The sequence below is a fragment of the Aspergillus uvarum genome, assembly GCF_003184745.1.
Source record: "Aspergillus uvarum CBS 121591 unplaced genomic scaffold BO82scaffold_15, whole genome shotgun sequence".
Lineage (NCBI taxonomy): Eukaryota > Fungi > Ascomycota > Eurotiomycetes > Eurotiales > Aspergillaceae > Aspergillus > Aspergillus uvarum.
This window is the reverse complement of record NW_020291312.1, coordinates 134,297-149,905: the sequence shown is the minus strand read 5'-3', so window position 1 is coordinate 149,905 and position 15,609 is coordinate 134,297. Positions and strand designations below refer to the sequence as shown.

The window sequence follows — 15,609 nt, the reverse complement described above, 5'->3', positions numbered from 1 at the left end:
TTCAGAAAGCGCAAACCTCAGCATCCCGAATCATCGCGATACTGAAACTAGCTTCTACTGGGGCTCGAGACAAACATGCTGGGACGGGCAATGATTCCAATTCTGTCTCAAATTTCCCATCTAAGACTCTTTGAGAATTAAAATCAGCATGTCTGAGGTGTGTATCATGCAAGTTTTTTTGACAAAGAGTCTGTTTCGTTGATGGAGTGAGGAGCATGTCGTTGACGAGGACTTGCGAAGAGTGACTTGCCGTAAAAGGCGATTTTCCTCTTTGGAATATGTGGCGACATGGCATCCTGCTGATATGCTTTGTGCTTTTCATTTGATGTCTGCTCCACAAACTCTGCAGGCAGCTCAAACACGGGTTCGGGCAAAGTTTCGAATATCTGGGGTATGGGGGATAGCGGGGTCTAGGTCTTTACAATGGCGGTTCCCTCAAGTGGAGCTACCCCATGCAGTTTGTAGTGCATTAATAGTGCTTGCTGTAGGCCATGCATAGTCCCATTCCAGCCCTTCCAGTAGTCGAATCAATGCACTCTGTTCGCCAGGATCGGTGAAATATTCTCCGCATATGGAAATCCCTACCATTGCCGTGACAAGGGCAGCCGGACAAGGGGGGTTCGAGACCGCCAATCCACACAAACGCCGTGTGCAATCCTGCAGCTCTTGGACTACGGCTTTGTCCCTCGACAGAGCACCGAGTCCAAGCCGCGACGCCCGCCGGGGGTCAGACACCGCCAGCAGAATACGACCGAGTTCAATATGCTGCGCTCCCGCTACTTGGCAGCCGTTCATGTGCCAAATCTCAGGAAAGTGTTTTCCGACCGTCGGCTCCCGATCGCGATAATGTATAGGCTTATAGGGCGCGGGCTTTGCCTCCTTCCAGCGCTCCTCGACGGTCTTTAACTTGGACCAGCGCTGAAAACGCTCCTCTGCGCTCCAGCGGTGATTGTCACCAAAGCAAAACAATAAAAGATCAGCCACCCATACAAGTATCCTGTTGGTCCAAATATAATCATTCACTGGGTCGCACATAGTGTAATCATTGGCTGGAGAGACCGGTAGCCTAAATTCTCGTTGGTGGAGGAAGGCACTCCAGATCTCTTGGCGGAGAGCACTCAAAGCAGCAGAATGGCGTAACGAGACAGACGGACAGGCATGTACGTTGATATCTCGACTTGGGCCATGGATCTTGAACCAGGCATAAAACGATTCGTCTTGTTGTGTATTCACATTAAACTGAATTGCATTCAGGTACGCTTCCGAGTCACCTAGTGACGGAGCTAGATTGAAACCAGTATCAGCATGTTGCACTCGGGTACATGGAATACATTTCTCTCACCTTCTATTTGTTCGTAGAATCTGAGGATCGTAGCAGCCGTGAGCACATCTTCGTTGTACTCTTCCTCCGGGTCATGTGATATCTCAAATAGATACGAGATGCAAATGTCGTGATACCGGATCGCCGTCTCAGGACTCAGCAGAGACTGAACCTCTTCCGGAATACCAAGAGTCTCCAAGGACTTGCCACAGGATGCTAGCCGATTGAGATGACCCGCAGAAGCCGTATATACCGCGTATCGAAGGACCGGACAGAACATGGCTCGCTCGGGGACATGAAGCGCAAAGTGGCGATCGCGGTCACTGGCATCAAACTGGATCGGTTAGTCGCTTGTCGGTGTTTGCTGCTGATAGCCGGTGGTGCGCGTACCCATTGAGCCAGATTCTGGGTAAAATGCCGTAGCAAACAAGCCTCCTCGAGGTTCAGGTATGCAACGTCGGAATGTGAAGTTGGCAGCCCGTGTAGGGGCCCGGGCGGATATTTGCTCCTCTCTGATGCGCCCAGTGTGACCGTTAGGGATTGATTCCGCATGTTTGTGTGCTCCACCGAATCAGAAGACGATCGAGCTGCAACCTTGTCTGGTATCGTTGTTTCCAAAGCTGCTGTAGACGGAGATCGACCGTCATACCGATTGCCCTCTGGACATGACAAAGACTGTGGACGAAGGGGAACTTCTTGACTTCCATTACTAGAGACTTTCACCTTTTTGGTCAATCTATCACCGACCGCACTCGCAGCACTTGTGTTTCGATGCTCTTCGGAGTCGGAAGTGGCTCTCTCCCGCGAAACATGGGGCGTCATATCGACATACGTCAAACGGCCTAAGCTATGAGTATCTATCACAGATGCTTTCTCCTTACATCCGAAGATACGTACGTCTTTTCTTCGACTGGACCCATGTCTGATCGGGTGCGAAATCGAACGTCTGCCGGCGCCGAGGAACGGAGCGGAAGCGGATTTTCGGGGGCGCAGGATCGCACTGGGCTCTGGGCTTCTGGCAGGTCTGACATGGCGTATCCACAGTGCCTAAGATCATAAGTATTAGCCATGTAGCTTTTGTAGACTCCAATGCTGCTGCTATGTCGCATCTTATGTTCATGATCTAGCAATAGTAATGGGGGTGAAGAAACCAGCAATTGCTTGGCAGCGGGGTTGACTCACCTTTGCAGCGTACGCATGATTGCGCGGACGCGGTCAACGTCGCCATGATAGGATATGGCTAGCGCAGGATCATAGGAGGCGCATAATTGTGAGGGTATTCTTGGTAGATGATAGATGTTGAAGGAGGTGGTGAGGGGTGAGGATGAAAGGAAGATGGAAACGATGTGTGATGCGCATGCGGGGAAGCAGCCAAATTCCCCGTTTCGGACAAGCGTGTTGCGGGGACGATGCTCGTATCCTCAGGCACCAATTTATCTCATTCAGGCAACGAATGGGAATAGCTTCAATAATTCGAGCCGGAAAGGAATGCGCCCAGAAGCGGCATCTGCGTCTCCGTCTTTCTCTTTTAAACATCCTTTTTTCTTTGAAATATTATCTTTGCCACGTACAAAATACACCTACGACCAAGGTATAAGTCTAAAGACTGTCATCGGTTAATGTTTTCTGAGATAGAATCTATCTGGATAGAAGGCGACCAAGTCTGTGGCTGTCCGTCCCCTGGTCATTCTCTCTCGTCTAATAATTTGCCTCGGCCTACCATAATGTCTATACACACGTTTCTTCACGAAGATGACTACAGCTGGTAAGGAAGCTATGCGTGTCAACAAACGATCCTCGTCGCCCAAATTCAGCAAGGCAAGAAGCTTTCCTCCGGTAGCCCATCACTTCTCGTTACCGCATGGAGACTTCACCGTGCAGCCCTTTATCTTCTGCCCCATATCAAACGCTTCAACTTCGCGACTATCTGCCTCAGGTCCTTGCTGTCGTCCTTCACCGGACGCTTTCCAGGTGCCAGAGTCACAAATTGATCGCGTCGGATTACGTACCTTTCAACGGCAAACGAGACCTCCTTCAATTTGGGCGCCAAACTCTTCCACATGTCTGTCTCAAACCCAGGTAAATTACTGCACCTGCTGTGCTTGTCCAGATTTATGTTGAGAGTATTGGGAACCCGATGCTCGAATAGAGAAACTCGCCGGGTTTTTCCACACCGGAAGACGAAGACCCGTCCTATTGCTTGATCAAACACTGCACGAGAGGGGGCGGCGAGAACAGGTGAACCTGCCGACACGCCAAGCGTAGATCCAAGTCCAGAGAAAGAACAAGAACCATGCATCCATTGCCACTTGTAGCGGCGAGATCCTTGATGATACTTTCTGGGAGTTAGGATGAAGTATTACAAATGGAATGCCTGTTTCATGAAGGGCTGCACCGACGAAAACTTCTTCTCCGGGGTGGTATGTCCAGATCGCGGCCTTCTCGCGCAGAAGACACCTGATGCTTGAGCGATTCCAAGAGAGAACAGAGCTTCGGTGACCCGCGCAGAAGAAGGTCGAGCCCTTCTGACTTGATTTGCAGAGGATCTCTGTTCCTATTGCTCGGTCCAACGTCCGGTTCTGTTGCTGCTGGCAAGAGTTTCTGATAAAAGCTTTTTCCCTGTTTTCCTGCCAATGGCACTCCGTCTTTCTCCAGAGCGTCCCGGAAGCCCTGAAGCACCTCGCTTCCACCGTTATTGAGAGCCAGAGCCATAATTCCGATCCAGGTTGATTCCATAAGAACTGGAAGAAGTTTTTGCATGTCCCATTTGTAGCGCCAGGAACGTCCAGGGACCGGGTCAAGAGAATCGTACTGGTACTTCTTCGTACAGGGCTGATAAATCTGAAGTTCTGCGTCCTTGCAAGGAGTAATTGTGGGTACCCTTGATGCTGCTGGGTGACACGCACTGAATTTTCGATCTGATTCTAGCTATACGCAAGACGCTACAGTCCGTCGAACCATCAAGTGCTTTAGTATGGCACGCAGGCGAGTTTCACATTGCCGGGTATCACTTTCCAGTGCCATAACATGCTTCGACACAAACTCTCTAAACGATATCGGGGATTGAATGTAGAGATAGTTATAAGGATGGTGAGCTCAGTGAGTCTGAGATATAAGAGGGTATAGAGTCATTGGAAGGATAGAAAACAGAGAAAAACGGGTTCATCAAAGGATGTACACAGGAAGGAAGAGTGCAAGAGTAAGCTGAGGTAAGTGAGTGAGTGTAGCTCAGTGGGTGCGGAGGAAGGAAAGAGGAAGCCTGAGGAGTGCCTGGCCTACGACGGCAACAGGTGAATGACACTACTGGACCTCTTCTAGCACTTTGGCTTTCTGACTATAACATACTTACCACAACCAAATCTACCTCCCAGGTGACTCAATCTCTTACCAGCTATCTCCAACCCTCGCTTTTTTTCTTTTTGGTTGCTTAATCCTACTTCAAACCACAACATCTACTTCAGCACCACAAATCTACTTCAATTTCAGAACATCTGTTTCCATCCATAAAACAAACTTCCCAGCTACATCTCAGCATTCAAATCCACCAGAGCACCTCATATCATCATCACTACTATCCAGAATGGCTGTTACTTGGAACTCAGAAGCCAACGCGCGAGTAAGTCACCCATAATCTAACTTTCTTACCATCATCATCACGCATACTAACCTCTGGACCAACATAACAGCTTTTCCTCGGCGTTTTGACCCAGCTCAAAAACCAAAGCATCAAGCTTAATTACACTGCACTAGCAAATTCTGTGGGCCAGGGTAAGTCCGCCAGTCACTCCGTCGCCAGAGTCTGATACTGACACAGAAGAAGGATGCACCGTCAGAGCCGTGCAGCAGCAGATGGACAAGCTGAAAAAGCAGGTCTCCGATAGTACCAGTAATCCCGGAACCCCCGTCGGCACACCCCGAAAGCAGGCTGCCACGGCTGCCAGCGGTGGTCCCTCCAGTCAGGCTCTTCTATCCGCGAAGCGCAAGGCGGCCCGTATCGCAAAGCCGAAGACTCCGACCAAGAAGAGCAAGAGCGTCTCCAAGGTTGTGGACAAGGAGGAGAGCAGTGAGGAGGACAGTGAGGAGGACGGCGAGGAGGATATCAAGTCCATTTTTAAGGCAGAAGATAGCCAGGAGGATGCAGAGACGATCATCAAGGGGGAGGAGAGTGATGCCAGTGGCAAGACCTACGCCTGATGGCTTGGAGTAGGGACTGTGCTGCTGCTGTTGTTGCCATACTTCTTGTCTTGCCTGCAAGTGCGATTCATTAATTTCTTGGTACTCGGTTAGTAAGGCCAACAAGCAGGACCACATCAATACTGGATGATAATTTCGAAATATCAAGTAGATAGTTGGTCAAGTGGCAGCTAGAAACCTTGGACAGAGGGCATCTAGGAGAACTACATTGCACGCCATACAGAAATAGTGTTCTGGGATACATACGGCTCTTCATAAATTTACTTGTAGGCCTGGGGAGGGTAGTCCAACACATTACCGTCGCATTTTGTACTTATCAATACATTGTTGATTCCTATCTCCATCGAGATTCCCGACCTCGCCGGGCAGTACTCTGATAACACAGTATTGCAGACAAGAACAGTAAATCACGCACCAGATCTCTGCATCACCTCAGTATTACAGTCTGAAGAAAGGACGTCTCAGCACACTCTTCATCTTCTCTCAGACACATCAAGCACCCTCATCAAGCCTCTTAAAATTAATCTACCCATCTACTACAACTGTTATCCTACCATCATCTCTCATCACCTCCATTTCAGACCACACCAATAAAGTCAACCCCTTTCTTGTATCTCAACAAAGCCGACACCGAATCAACACACCCTTACACCCACTGGTCCAATCTTCATATTTATCTCCTTTTCAATCCAACACTCAACTTCATCCCCTCATCGATCCAACCTCCACCTACCCACCGAAATCAAGAGATAATAACAAACAAAGCACATCACCCTTTCAGCAAAAATGAAGTGGACTTCCGAAAACATGAACATCGTACGCCCTCCTCTCCCTTCTCCCATCCCCCTCCCTCATCTCTATCCAAAACTAACAAACCCAGCTCTGGGAAACCCTCTTCGAAACCCACAACCTAACCATCGACATCGACAAGATGGCCGCCGTCTGGCGTGAGTCTTCTCCTGCACTACCCCAATAACTCCCGGACCAGACCTGACAAAAAGTGAGAGCAGCCAACGAGGACGAAAAGCCCACCGCCCGCGCCATTAAGGAGCGTCTCGAGAAGTTCCGTCGCAACCTCAAGAACGGCGGCAGCACCATCACCTTCAGCATGGGTGCGAAGCGCGCGAACACTGAGTCGCCCGAGGCGAATCGGGTGAAGAAGCGGCGGGTTGCTGTGAAGAAGGCGGCGGCAACTGCGGAGGATGACGGGGTTGTGAAGGGGGGAGATGAGAAGGGTTTGGGCATCAAGGAGGCTGAGGGGGGTGGTATGCATGGTGGCAATGTTGTCTAGCTGGCATTCTACGGAGGTATTCCGCTGGCTGGGGGTTTGGGATTGGGGTTGATGCTGGGATTATGGGGATGCAGGTGGACGGCTTGATCGCTTTGCGGTGGTGCCGTGCTTGGTGCCTTGGGATTCACTCGGAGGTCAACATGAAATGGCAATGATGATTTTTGCTGAGATGCATGGACGTAGGTTCTTATTGTGGCTGGGTAGATACCCAGTTGTTGTACTGTTTACGGTCCTGGCTATCCGCGCTGATTGACTTCTTGGGGAGATTCCGAAGATAGATACGTTTCTGCAAGCGGGTGTTAAGGGACGGGAGAAATATGGAACCACAAACTCGAACCGCGGGTCTAGCTGGATAGTAGTCTTCCAAGCATGATATCCTTGAGTTCACTTGCCAGTAGAAGACACTCTGGTGGGGAGGTTTACCAATGCGCGATAAGATCGACATCGAAGCTAACTAAGGCGAAAGGCAAAACAAAGTGCATCATCCGTGAATCGAACACGGGCCTCATCGATGGCAACGATGAATTCTACCACTAGACCAATGATGCTGGTTGTTGTAGTCTTGGCATAAATAATAAATATAGAGGAAAAGAAACCACGGCAAAATATCAACAAAGAACTACCAGGCTAGGACCTTGATCAGCCCTCGTTCCATGGTTCATTGATGACTACTATGTAACAAAAATACTTCTGAAGCTTCGGCTCTCCTATAGCTACAGCACGGCTAGACTCCCACCCCCATCGAAACGTCATCACAGGAAATGTGAAGGAGTGTCATTGCATATATATCTAGTCGCTGCGCAAACCGCTCACTATCAAGAAAACACAACTCAAACAGTGCATCTTCCCCGTCTGGCCAGACAAAAAGCAAACAAAAATGACAGTCATGCAAAACAGTCCCAAAGATCCATCATCTGTCTAGGATAACCCATCAGACCTGCTCCCCCCGGTCACCTCCCACAATAAATGACTCAAGCCCAGCAGGTGATGGTGGCGCCGTTCAAGTCAACAGGAATCACGGCGTTCGGGTTGCCATCGAGATCGGCAAAGGTGCGCTGGGAGTTGAGGTAGGCGATGCTCTTGCCGCCATTGACGATGTTGCAGCTCGACCACTGGGAGAAGTTGGTCAGCTGGGCCGACGAGGCCAGGACCGTGCCGCTGGAGCCGACCGCGGTGCCGCCGTAGAGGGTCTGAATGCTGCGGGTGACGCCGTCGCCGGGGATGGACACGCCAGCATTGGCTCCGCTCTGGTCGTTGGCGAAAGAAACAGTGACGCTGTTCACCCGGGCTTCAATGTCCACCGGGGCAGGGGCGGCCGAGACGGCGGCGATGAGGACGGAGGCAATGATGGTGGCGAAGGACTTCATTTTGAATGGAGTAGTTGGTAGCTTTCCGAAGAAGTAGAAGAGTTGGAGAGTGGATTAGAGAGTTCTTTGGTTTGAAGACGGGTGCTGATGGCTTGTGAGGCTGTTGATGCTGATGATGAAGCTGTATCTCGACGAGCAGAGACGACCAATTTATACCTTTTCTCGTCCCTATATCTCAACACTAGACCATCAACATCGGTACAGATCTTCAACCAGATCTGTCCAGCCTTCACCGTCAATCCTAATGGCATGAGGCTTCCACCCCCCCAGCCACCACTTCGTATCCTAAAAACAGTGTTCCAAAAATCAACATGTTGGTATACGAGCACGCGGATGCTATTGATGGTACAGCACAGGGCACAGCCGATGCCACGATCGGGTCGTCCTTTGGCTCGCACGACAGCAGTTCATGCCCGCGTGCATCCGGCTGGCCATGTTTCGTGGTACAAGACCAATGCACGCGACCCCGGGTTGGTTGCCCATTGCTTCATATGCACACGTGACCGTGAGATGCCGGGTGGCCTGACATCATAGCCCAGCCCTCGATCCAAGACATCCGACTACTTTGCGGAGATCTGCAGGGTGCCGTGAAAGAGACCCATCAGCCAACCCAAGTAAGGTGTGGCAGGGGATCCGGGGAGATCGGAAAACGAGGTGACAGACATGGGAAGCCTTGCGGATGCGGGGAGACCTTAGCAACAGAGTTAGTACCGAAATAGTACCCCTGAGTGGCTCAGTGACTGTCCGTACCGAGTTAGTATTGATGAAGTATTAAAAAGTAGTGGAATGTACTGAATGAACTGCACCGCCTGTAGGTCTTGAACTTACCCGCACAGAAGCCCGGAAGGGAACCCAATCACTGAACCCCGGCCAAGCCCGCATCCTCGTATTGCCTGCCCTCCATGGAGCCAACTCGACAGATAAAAATAACCCCATCCCTTGAGTGACCCTCGTATGAAACCTGTCTTACACCCTGCCTGCCTGCCAGCCTGACTGCTGGCCTGGACTCGAGGCTGAAAGTGGCGGTGACGTGAGCAAGGAGAAGCGGTCGCTTTGTCCGCACTAATTCACTGCCCTGGATACCATGTCTCAGAACTCGATGATCTGGCAGCAAAAAGCACAGAAGGTTGCAGAAGTGCGGTTGTATTTTTCACGGTAATGCTGGGGGAGGGTAAAGAGGCTCCCATGCATTGAAGTCGATGGGTGCATATTTCACCCACACCCGCTATTTCCGATCTGTGGGGAAACCTTATGAGGTTACCATTACTCAACTCTCACTTCACCACAACGTTACGAACAGGCCATAGCTCACATAAATTGAGTCCATCAACAAGTAACAGTAATTCGTAGCAAAAGGGCCCGGGTGCATGGAATCACGAGGCCATGCGGAAAATATCGAGTAGACTATTGAAGCCGGAACGAGAGATTTGTCTGACTTGTGCTCGGCGGATTGTCTCGCAAGTGCTGGCCCAGAAAAGTGTCGAGTACTTCCCACCTGAGGTTGTCGGAACCCGTATAGCCGGCATCCCTTAACCAGACTCGAAGCTGACCTTGACAGATCATTTCCGTACAGGCAAACCAACTCCCTGCTCATACACTCTCCATTTCTGTCGCGCGGACTTCTTTCTCATCTTCTAGGACAGCAAGGTGCGTTGTCTGAGGAATCTCATACGCTGGATAGACCATCAGTGACCAGATCGTCCGTGGTAAGACATTTGACTCACATTTGAATTCGCGCGCTGGGACTCCGTTTTGGAACATCACCTGGATCTCCTCCAGGGATCGCCCGGCGGTCTCCGGCAAGAAAAAGTAAATCCACACTGCTGCGCCGAACATTAGGCCACCGTAGATGAAACCTACCCGGGCGCTGAGGTTGGCTCCATCAGCATTGAACAAGTACGGAAAGGTGAACGTGACTACCCAGCTGAAAAACCAATTGGTACCAGTTGAGGTGGCCATGAGTTTGCTGCGGTTGGGCCCGGTCGAGATCTCGGACGTGACCACCCACACGGCTGGCCCCAGGGCTAGATTGAACACAACCATGAAGATGTAGACCATTGCTACGATGACTCGGTCCAAGCCCATGGTCTTGTCCGTGGCCGTTCCCGCCCCACCGACGACGAACAAGACCACACATACCAAGAAGCAGGAAACAAGCAACATCATCCGTCGACCGAATCGCTCAACACAGTACTGATTTAGCCAGACCGCAGGCATCGGCGTAAGGTACAGGCCCATCTGGATGAGGAAAGAGTTCGTAATGCCAATTGCCGAAAAGAAGACAATGCCGTAGCTGGTGATAAAATTGATGCCTGAGGCCTGTTGGAATGCTATGACACCCAGAGTTAGCAAGTCGAACCAGTTATTTTGGAAATGCCTCACCCTGAATGGAACATCCTAGGTAGGTTTTCCGTCCATCTACCTTCCACTTGAACAGGTCTGTCCAAGAACTATCGTTCCGCTGCTCTTCCTCAATCATACTGGAGATATAGACTATCTCGCTTTCGATAAAGTCCGGCCGGTCACCGTACAGTCTTCGAAGGGCTGCTCGGGCTTGCTCCGTCCTCCCCTTAGATAGAAGCCAGCGAGGCGACTCGGGACAAAACAGGATGAGACCGGGAACTAGAATAATTGGGAAGACAAGCTGAACCGCCATCGGTATCCGATAGGAACCACTGTCCGTTCGATCCTTCGTAGCATAGTCCACGATCACACCGAACAACAGTCCAAGTCCAACATCAAACTGGTATACGGAGACTAATGCTCCACGGAAGCGGGTAGGTGCACAATCGGCAACATACAAGGGGACCAGGCACGAAATGAGTCCCACCGCGTAACCTGTTAATGCTTAGCTCTCAAACGTCATCTGTGACAGCCTGGGTGTTTGTGTGCTGCTCAATGCTGCCTAGAGATTAGGAACGTACCCATTAGCAACCTTCCAACGATTAACAAGGCGAGGTTATCAGCAGCGACCTGAAAGACCACACCAGCAGTAACAAAAGCACTAGACACAAAGAGCCCTCCTCGGCGTCCGATGCGATCATCTACCAGGTAGGAGGAGACAGCGCCGATAAGCTCCCCGACGTTGATGATGCTAGTGGTAAGTGACTGGATGCTGGAGCTGAGAACATAGCCACCAGTCGCGCTGTCGTAGTGCCCATAAGCTTTGATGAAGGGGTCCATATCCAGGATACCTATTTGCCACAGAATGGTTAGCCCAGTCGACCATTGGGAACATAATGCGAGCTCGGGAGTGTGTATCTCTCCTAAGGCAGACACTGGCTACTTACCAGAATAGTAGGAAGAGTCGAATCCAAACTGAAAAGCAGCAACCGTGATAAACAGACTTATTGCGATTGCTCGCCATTCTGCCCGAATTTCTAGCATGTCAAGGATGTGTCTCATCTTTGCAGAAGGCGTTAGGCACAGGCAAAGAGGCAAGTATTAGCACATTCAACGGGGACGATCGACAGAAAGATTCTGGGGCTTCCGAGCATTTTCGGAGGTTTTATAGTCCACGAAAGCTGAAATCGTCTAGCAGAGCCCAGTCTGTCAAATCCGGGGTTTCCCACGGGGTAGCAAAGACGTCCAAAAACTGGAGGGAGCCAGACCCGGCCGCTTCTAAAAAGCCGATTGCCAAGGACAAAATCAGCCGACTAGAGTTTGGCAGCCATGGGATTTGCGCCAAAAGATTGGCTGCATGGCTCGTAGAAGCCTCCACCCGGTGCATTGGCTCGAGTTCTCGTGATTCGTGCGGGATCCACCTCGGCCCGCTCGCTCAAAACTGAGGTATAAAAGATTAGCCGCGCCGAATAGTGGTTGAAAGAGACCGACCAATCTGTCGGCCTGCTCTGCCTGGTTTTGAGAGTATCGGACTTCTACCTAAGCTTGGTCTCCTTTTGCCTTTCTCGCAATGACCGTCTCGGTCGTCGTTACCCTCCCGACTCATACCAAACCCTCCTATGAGCAACGGGTTCACGGGAGATTATCGTCCATACCGGGAGTTGAAGAGTTCCGAGGTATCCCTTATGGAATTGTACCAGCAAGATGGCAACATGCTCAACTCCGTGATCGATTGCCACATGATGTCTTCGATGCGACACACAATGGGTGCGTGGTTCTCCTGTTCAATCCGTGCCAGAGCACAAATAACCATAATTCTTCCACAGCCCCCGCTGCCCACAACCGCAGGAGCCAAACAACACTGAATTCTATCAATCGCATCTCCACTTTCCACAAGATGTGAAAGAGTCCGAGTTCGACTGCCTAAACCTGTTCATCACGAGACCGAGCCCGAACGTTCTTGCTGCTGCCGGCCTTGAGTCTGACAGTCCTGGGCTGCCGGTTTATGTATACATCCACGGAGGAGCATATGGTTTCGGCGCCGGGACAGATCCTATGTGGGGTTAGAGTCACAAGCTCCAATTTCAGATATCAAGGCTAAATGGTACCCTAGATCCAGCACGTCTTGTTAGAAAGTCCGTATTGTTGGGGACCCCCATCATCGTCGCGACAATCAATTACCGACTCAATATGTTCGGATTCGCCGCATCCACTGACATCACCGATTCTCAGCCAGAAGACAAGATGGGTTGCAACTTTGGGCTTGGGGACCAAAGAGTTGCCCTTGAGTGGGTGCAGCATAACATCGCGGCGTTCGGAGGCGATTCAAATCGAGTCACAGTCGGTGGCCAGTCGGCAGGCGGAAGCTCATCTCATGCTCATGTTCTCGAAGCAGTGTTGGGCAAGGGGAAACCCTTGTGCCAGCAGGGGATCATTCAGTCCGGGGCTGTCGGAGTGCTTGGTCCTATCACGATGGAGAATGCCAATGCTCGATGGGCCACTTTTTGCAAGCAGTTGGGCGCGACCAACGAAGATACAGAGTCACGTATGGCCGTCATGCGGAATGCGTCAGCAGATGATATTATACGTGCGAATGTTGCGTTAGGATGGTTTGCCTTTCCATTAGTTATAGATGAGTTGACCATTTCAGAAAGACCGAACGGACGTTGGAATGTTCACCTCGACCGCAGCAAAATGTTGAACACCTCAAATGGTACGGTTAGACAGCCCAAGGAGACCATATCTGTTTTGGTCGGAGATACAGATCTCGAGGTCAGTCATCATAATCCGCATTCCGAAAACGCCACATACTGACAAAATGAGCCTATAGGGTACACTTCATCAGTCATCAGTCAGCCAACTCGAGAGCTTCGAACAAATTTGCGATCGGTCAGCTGTCGCCGGGTTACCTGAAGAATTCTGCAATGCCTTTTATACGGCGTACTGTCTGCGTTCAGGCATGAGCACAGAGAGTCTGCACGAGCAAGTCTATCGCTTCTTATCAGACATACAGTTTGGATATCCCGTTCAACGTTGCAGGGAGGAGCTGATGGGTTGGGAGGATCCAGGCCACAGTGGCGTGGATGAGGAACTGTTCCCTAGATCAACTCGGGTGCAATCATTTCGCATGGCGGTCGGCAATCCGTTTGCAGGATTAAATCACGGCAAAGCCCACCACTGTGTGGATCTCATCTATATTTACGACTGCTTCGAAAAAGCATTGCGCAAAGCGGATAAATTGCTACCGCCCAGCACGGTATCTAACGCGAGCCTAGTCGATCGTATTCAGACTGATTGGATCATTTTTATCACCGGTTCGCGGTCAGCCATCTATGAACCAGGCTTCGCAACCATGTACCAGCCGGACCGAACTGCGATCATAGTCGACATGGCAGTCGACGAGGCCTGGGCGGATAGAAAGTCGCGACTAAGCCTCGTCGATAGATACCCGCAGGAGGCTAGGCGAATTGCCGACATCTTGAGTGGCGGAGGAAATCTTTTCTAGAAGACCATAGACAGCCGCATGATCGTGTCACAAAGGGACTGTCTCCCAGAAAATGGCAAGCGTTGGATGTGGATTATTCTAGTCAAGGTATACGGTCATAAGCAAGCGTTTCAAACACCGTAGATTAAAGCATGGGTTATTTTCACGCCCTCGAAGCTGAAATTTCGTTTTCAGGAATACCCTTGCTCGTTCAAGGGTCCGTATGTGCCCACAACCCCGTAAAGCCCGGAGTCCAGCGATAACGAAGCATTTCGGGGTCGAGATGACTCTCTAGCTCTTCAAGTGCTGAGGTGTCGTCATGGCTAGCATGAGCCTTTTCCTGAAAAGATCGTGTCATGTTGTTGCTGAGAGCTTTGCGAAGGAGTTCGGCAAATGTTCGCTGGTAATCCATGTTTGTGGCTAGAACAAACTGGTCCAATACCTGTAGATTGATCGCGCAGTTGCGCAAAATCAGGCTGTCAGATTGTTGGCCTAGTTTCTGGGCCAGGATTAGGAAGATGAAGGACGATTGTAGGAAATATGTGCCGAAGTAGCGATACATAAAGCTTAGTCGAGGATCAACCCGGAGGATGTGACGTGCAACCTGAGTGGCTAATGAGTTTTGATGGCTATTATTGAAACTTGCTAATCCGCCGAGGATAGAACATACGTTTGCGCACGCGACAGCGTGTTCGCCAGCGGTAAGGAAGTCGGGAGATGCTTGCCACTCAAGATCGTGGTACAAGCGAACCACATCCATGCGACCGTGGAGTAGCACAAACATGCAGTGGTACATGTGCAAGCCGTAATAGGCGACTGCTGGGTTACTATCTCCCGGCACAAGCTCGCACTCTGGCTCTGAAATTCGACAGAAGTCAGGTTCAACTAGCGATTCAAAGGAGTCGAACCACAGCTGCAAGTTACGGATTATGGTTGTGCGGCTTGTATCCAGCAGAGCCTTATTGGTGTTGAACGTTGGGTGATCATCGAGGAAGTGATACTCGAGAATGTCGCCTAGGATTCTGTGAAGGATCAGCGACTGCTGCTGCAACACTGCTTACTGAGATCGTTGCTAAATACCTCGATAGGGGCAAAAACGCCCCAAGCATATCCAGACTGCGGACTTGATATCTCGATGCCATACTATGGGGGGGGCAGTTTTTTTCCGAACGAGGCAACGGTGATAGATGGTCCCAGATCGCATCTGGGCACGGCGTCGGCAACGACGAGCATTCTTGATCAGTGAGACGTGGACGCCCATTGAACGATAGAGCGGCATGCCGATCGATGATATAGGTGGCCCACCACAACCTGCACCTCGTCAGCATGAATCAGCTGATATGGTCTCGAATGCATACCTTCTTCTTTCTTCCCTGTCCTCCTCATCCATACCCTGGTCATCCTTATGTAGATCTAATTTTTGGATGATGAAATTCAGGAACATTAGCCAATACTGAAGGCCTGATTCGAGTGACTTCTCACTAGGAGCAATGGTAGTCAGCATGAATGCAGTCAGCGCATCGTCAAAAACATGGTTGGTGCCAGGAAGTGTGCGTGGATAAAAGTGGCGGTTCAGCTGGTCGAAAAAGTATCTTCCCTGTGCCATCCG

General features: G+C 50.7%; 8 protein-coding genes and 1 non-coding gene across 9 annotated transcripts; 3 read left to right on the top strand and 6 right to left on the bottom strand.

Annotated features, from left to right (window-relative positions):
- Positions 1-11: 11 nt before the first annotated feature.
- On the bottom strand, positions 12-2,631 carry BO82DRAFT_37422 (uncharacterized protein). Its single transcript, XM_025637409.1, has 4 exons — positions 2,504-2,631; positions 1,712-2,368; positions 1,343-1,655; positions 12-1,283 (listed from the first exon to the last, which is right to left on the bottom strand). The coding sequence occupies exons 2-4, from the start codon at positions 2,141-2,143 to the stop codon at positions 436-438; spliced, it is 1,593 nt and encodes a 530-aa protein (XP_025493797.1). The 5' UTR covers positions 2,144-2,368; positions 2,504-2,631; the 3' UTR covers positions 12-435.
- Positions 2,632-4,901: 2,270 nt separating this feature from the next.
- BO82DRAFT_363170 (uncharacterized protein) lies at positions 4,902-5,515 on the top strand (the record flags this gene model as incomplete). Its single annotated transcript, XM_025636885.1, has 3 exons — positions 4,902-4,937; positions 5,008-5,089; positions 5,142-5,515. The coding sequence occupies 3 exons, from the start codon at positions 4,902-4,904 to the stop codon at positions 5,513-5,515; spliced, it is 492 nt and encodes a 163-aa protein (XP_025493796.1).
- A 786-nt stretch (positions 5,516-6,301) lies between these two features.
- Positions 6,302-6,806, top strand: BO82DRAFT_400355 (uncharacterized protein; the record flags this gene model as incomplete). The annotated part of the gene is made up of 3 exons (XM_025639176.1): positions 6,302-6,331; positions 6,396-6,462; positions 6,526-6,806. 3 exons carry the CDS (start codon positions 6,302-6,304, stop codon positions 6,804-6,806), a joined length of 378 nt encoding a protein of 125 aa, XP_025493795.1.
- A 477-nt stretch (positions 6,807-7,283) lies between these two features.
- On the bottom strand, positions 7,284-7,354 carry BO82DRAFT_t104. The gene has a single exon. It is a non-coding gene; the product is annotated as a tRNA-Gly (tRNA).
- Positions 7,355-7,777: 423 nt separating this feature from the next.
- Positions 7,778-8,173, bottom strand: BO82DRAFT_400354 (uncharacterized protein; the record flags this gene model as incomplete). Its single annotated transcript, XM_025639175.1, has 1 exon — positions 7,778-8,173. One exon carries the CDS (start codon positions 8,171-8,173, stop codon positions 7,778-7,780), a length of 396 nt encoding a protein of 131 aa, XP_025493794.1.
- A 1,590-nt stretch (positions 8,174-9,763) lies between these two features.
- BO82DRAFT_373060 (sugar porter family MFS transporter) lies at positions 9,764-11,560 on the bottom strand (the record flags this gene model as incomplete). The annotated part of the gene is made up of 5 exons (XM_025637354.1): positions 9,764-9,846; positions 9,898-10,503; positions 10,556-11,011; positions 11,098-11,367; positions 11,464-11,560. 5 exons carry the CDS (start codon positions 11,558-11,560, stop codon positions 9,764-9,766), a joined length of 1,512 nt encoding a protein of 503 aa, XP_025493793.1.
- A 59-nt stretch (positions 11,561-11,619) lies between these two features.
- BO82DRAFT_37398 (uncharacterized protein) lies at positions 11,620-12,019 on the bottom strand. The gene has a single exon (XM_025637393.1). The coding sequence runs from the start codon at positions 11,901-11,903 to the stop codon at positions 11,682-11,684; it is 222 nt and encodes a 73-aa protein (XP_025493792.1). The 5' UTR covers positions 11,904-12,019; the 3' UTR covers positions 11,620-11,681.
- Positions 12,020-12,086: 67 nt separating this feature from the next.
- BO82DRAFT_331396 (carboxylesterase) lies at positions 12,087-14,021 on the top strand (the record flags this gene model as incomplete). The annotated part of the gene is made up of 4 exons (XM_025633139.1): positions 12,087-12,283; positions 12,343-12,578; positions 12,630-13,288; positions 13,347-14,021. The coding sequence occupies 4 exons, from the start codon at positions 12,087-12,089 to the stop codon at positions 14,019-14,021; spliced, it is 1,767 nt and encodes a 588-aa protein (XP_025493791.1).
- A 190-nt stretch (positions 14,022-14,211) lies between these two features.
- BO82DRAFT_373058 (fungal specific transcription factor domain-containing protein) lies at positions 14,212-15,504 on the bottom strand (the record flags this gene model as incomplete). Its single annotated transcript, XM_025637353.1, has 4 exons — positions 14,212-14,604; positions 14,671-15,022; positions 15,081-15,311; positions 15,359-15,504. The coding sequence occupies 4 exons, from the start codon at positions 15,502-15,504 to the stop codon at positions 14,212-14,214; spliced, it is 1,122 nt and encodes a 373-aa protein (XP_025493790.1).
- Positions 15,505-15,609: the final 105 nt, after the last annotated feature.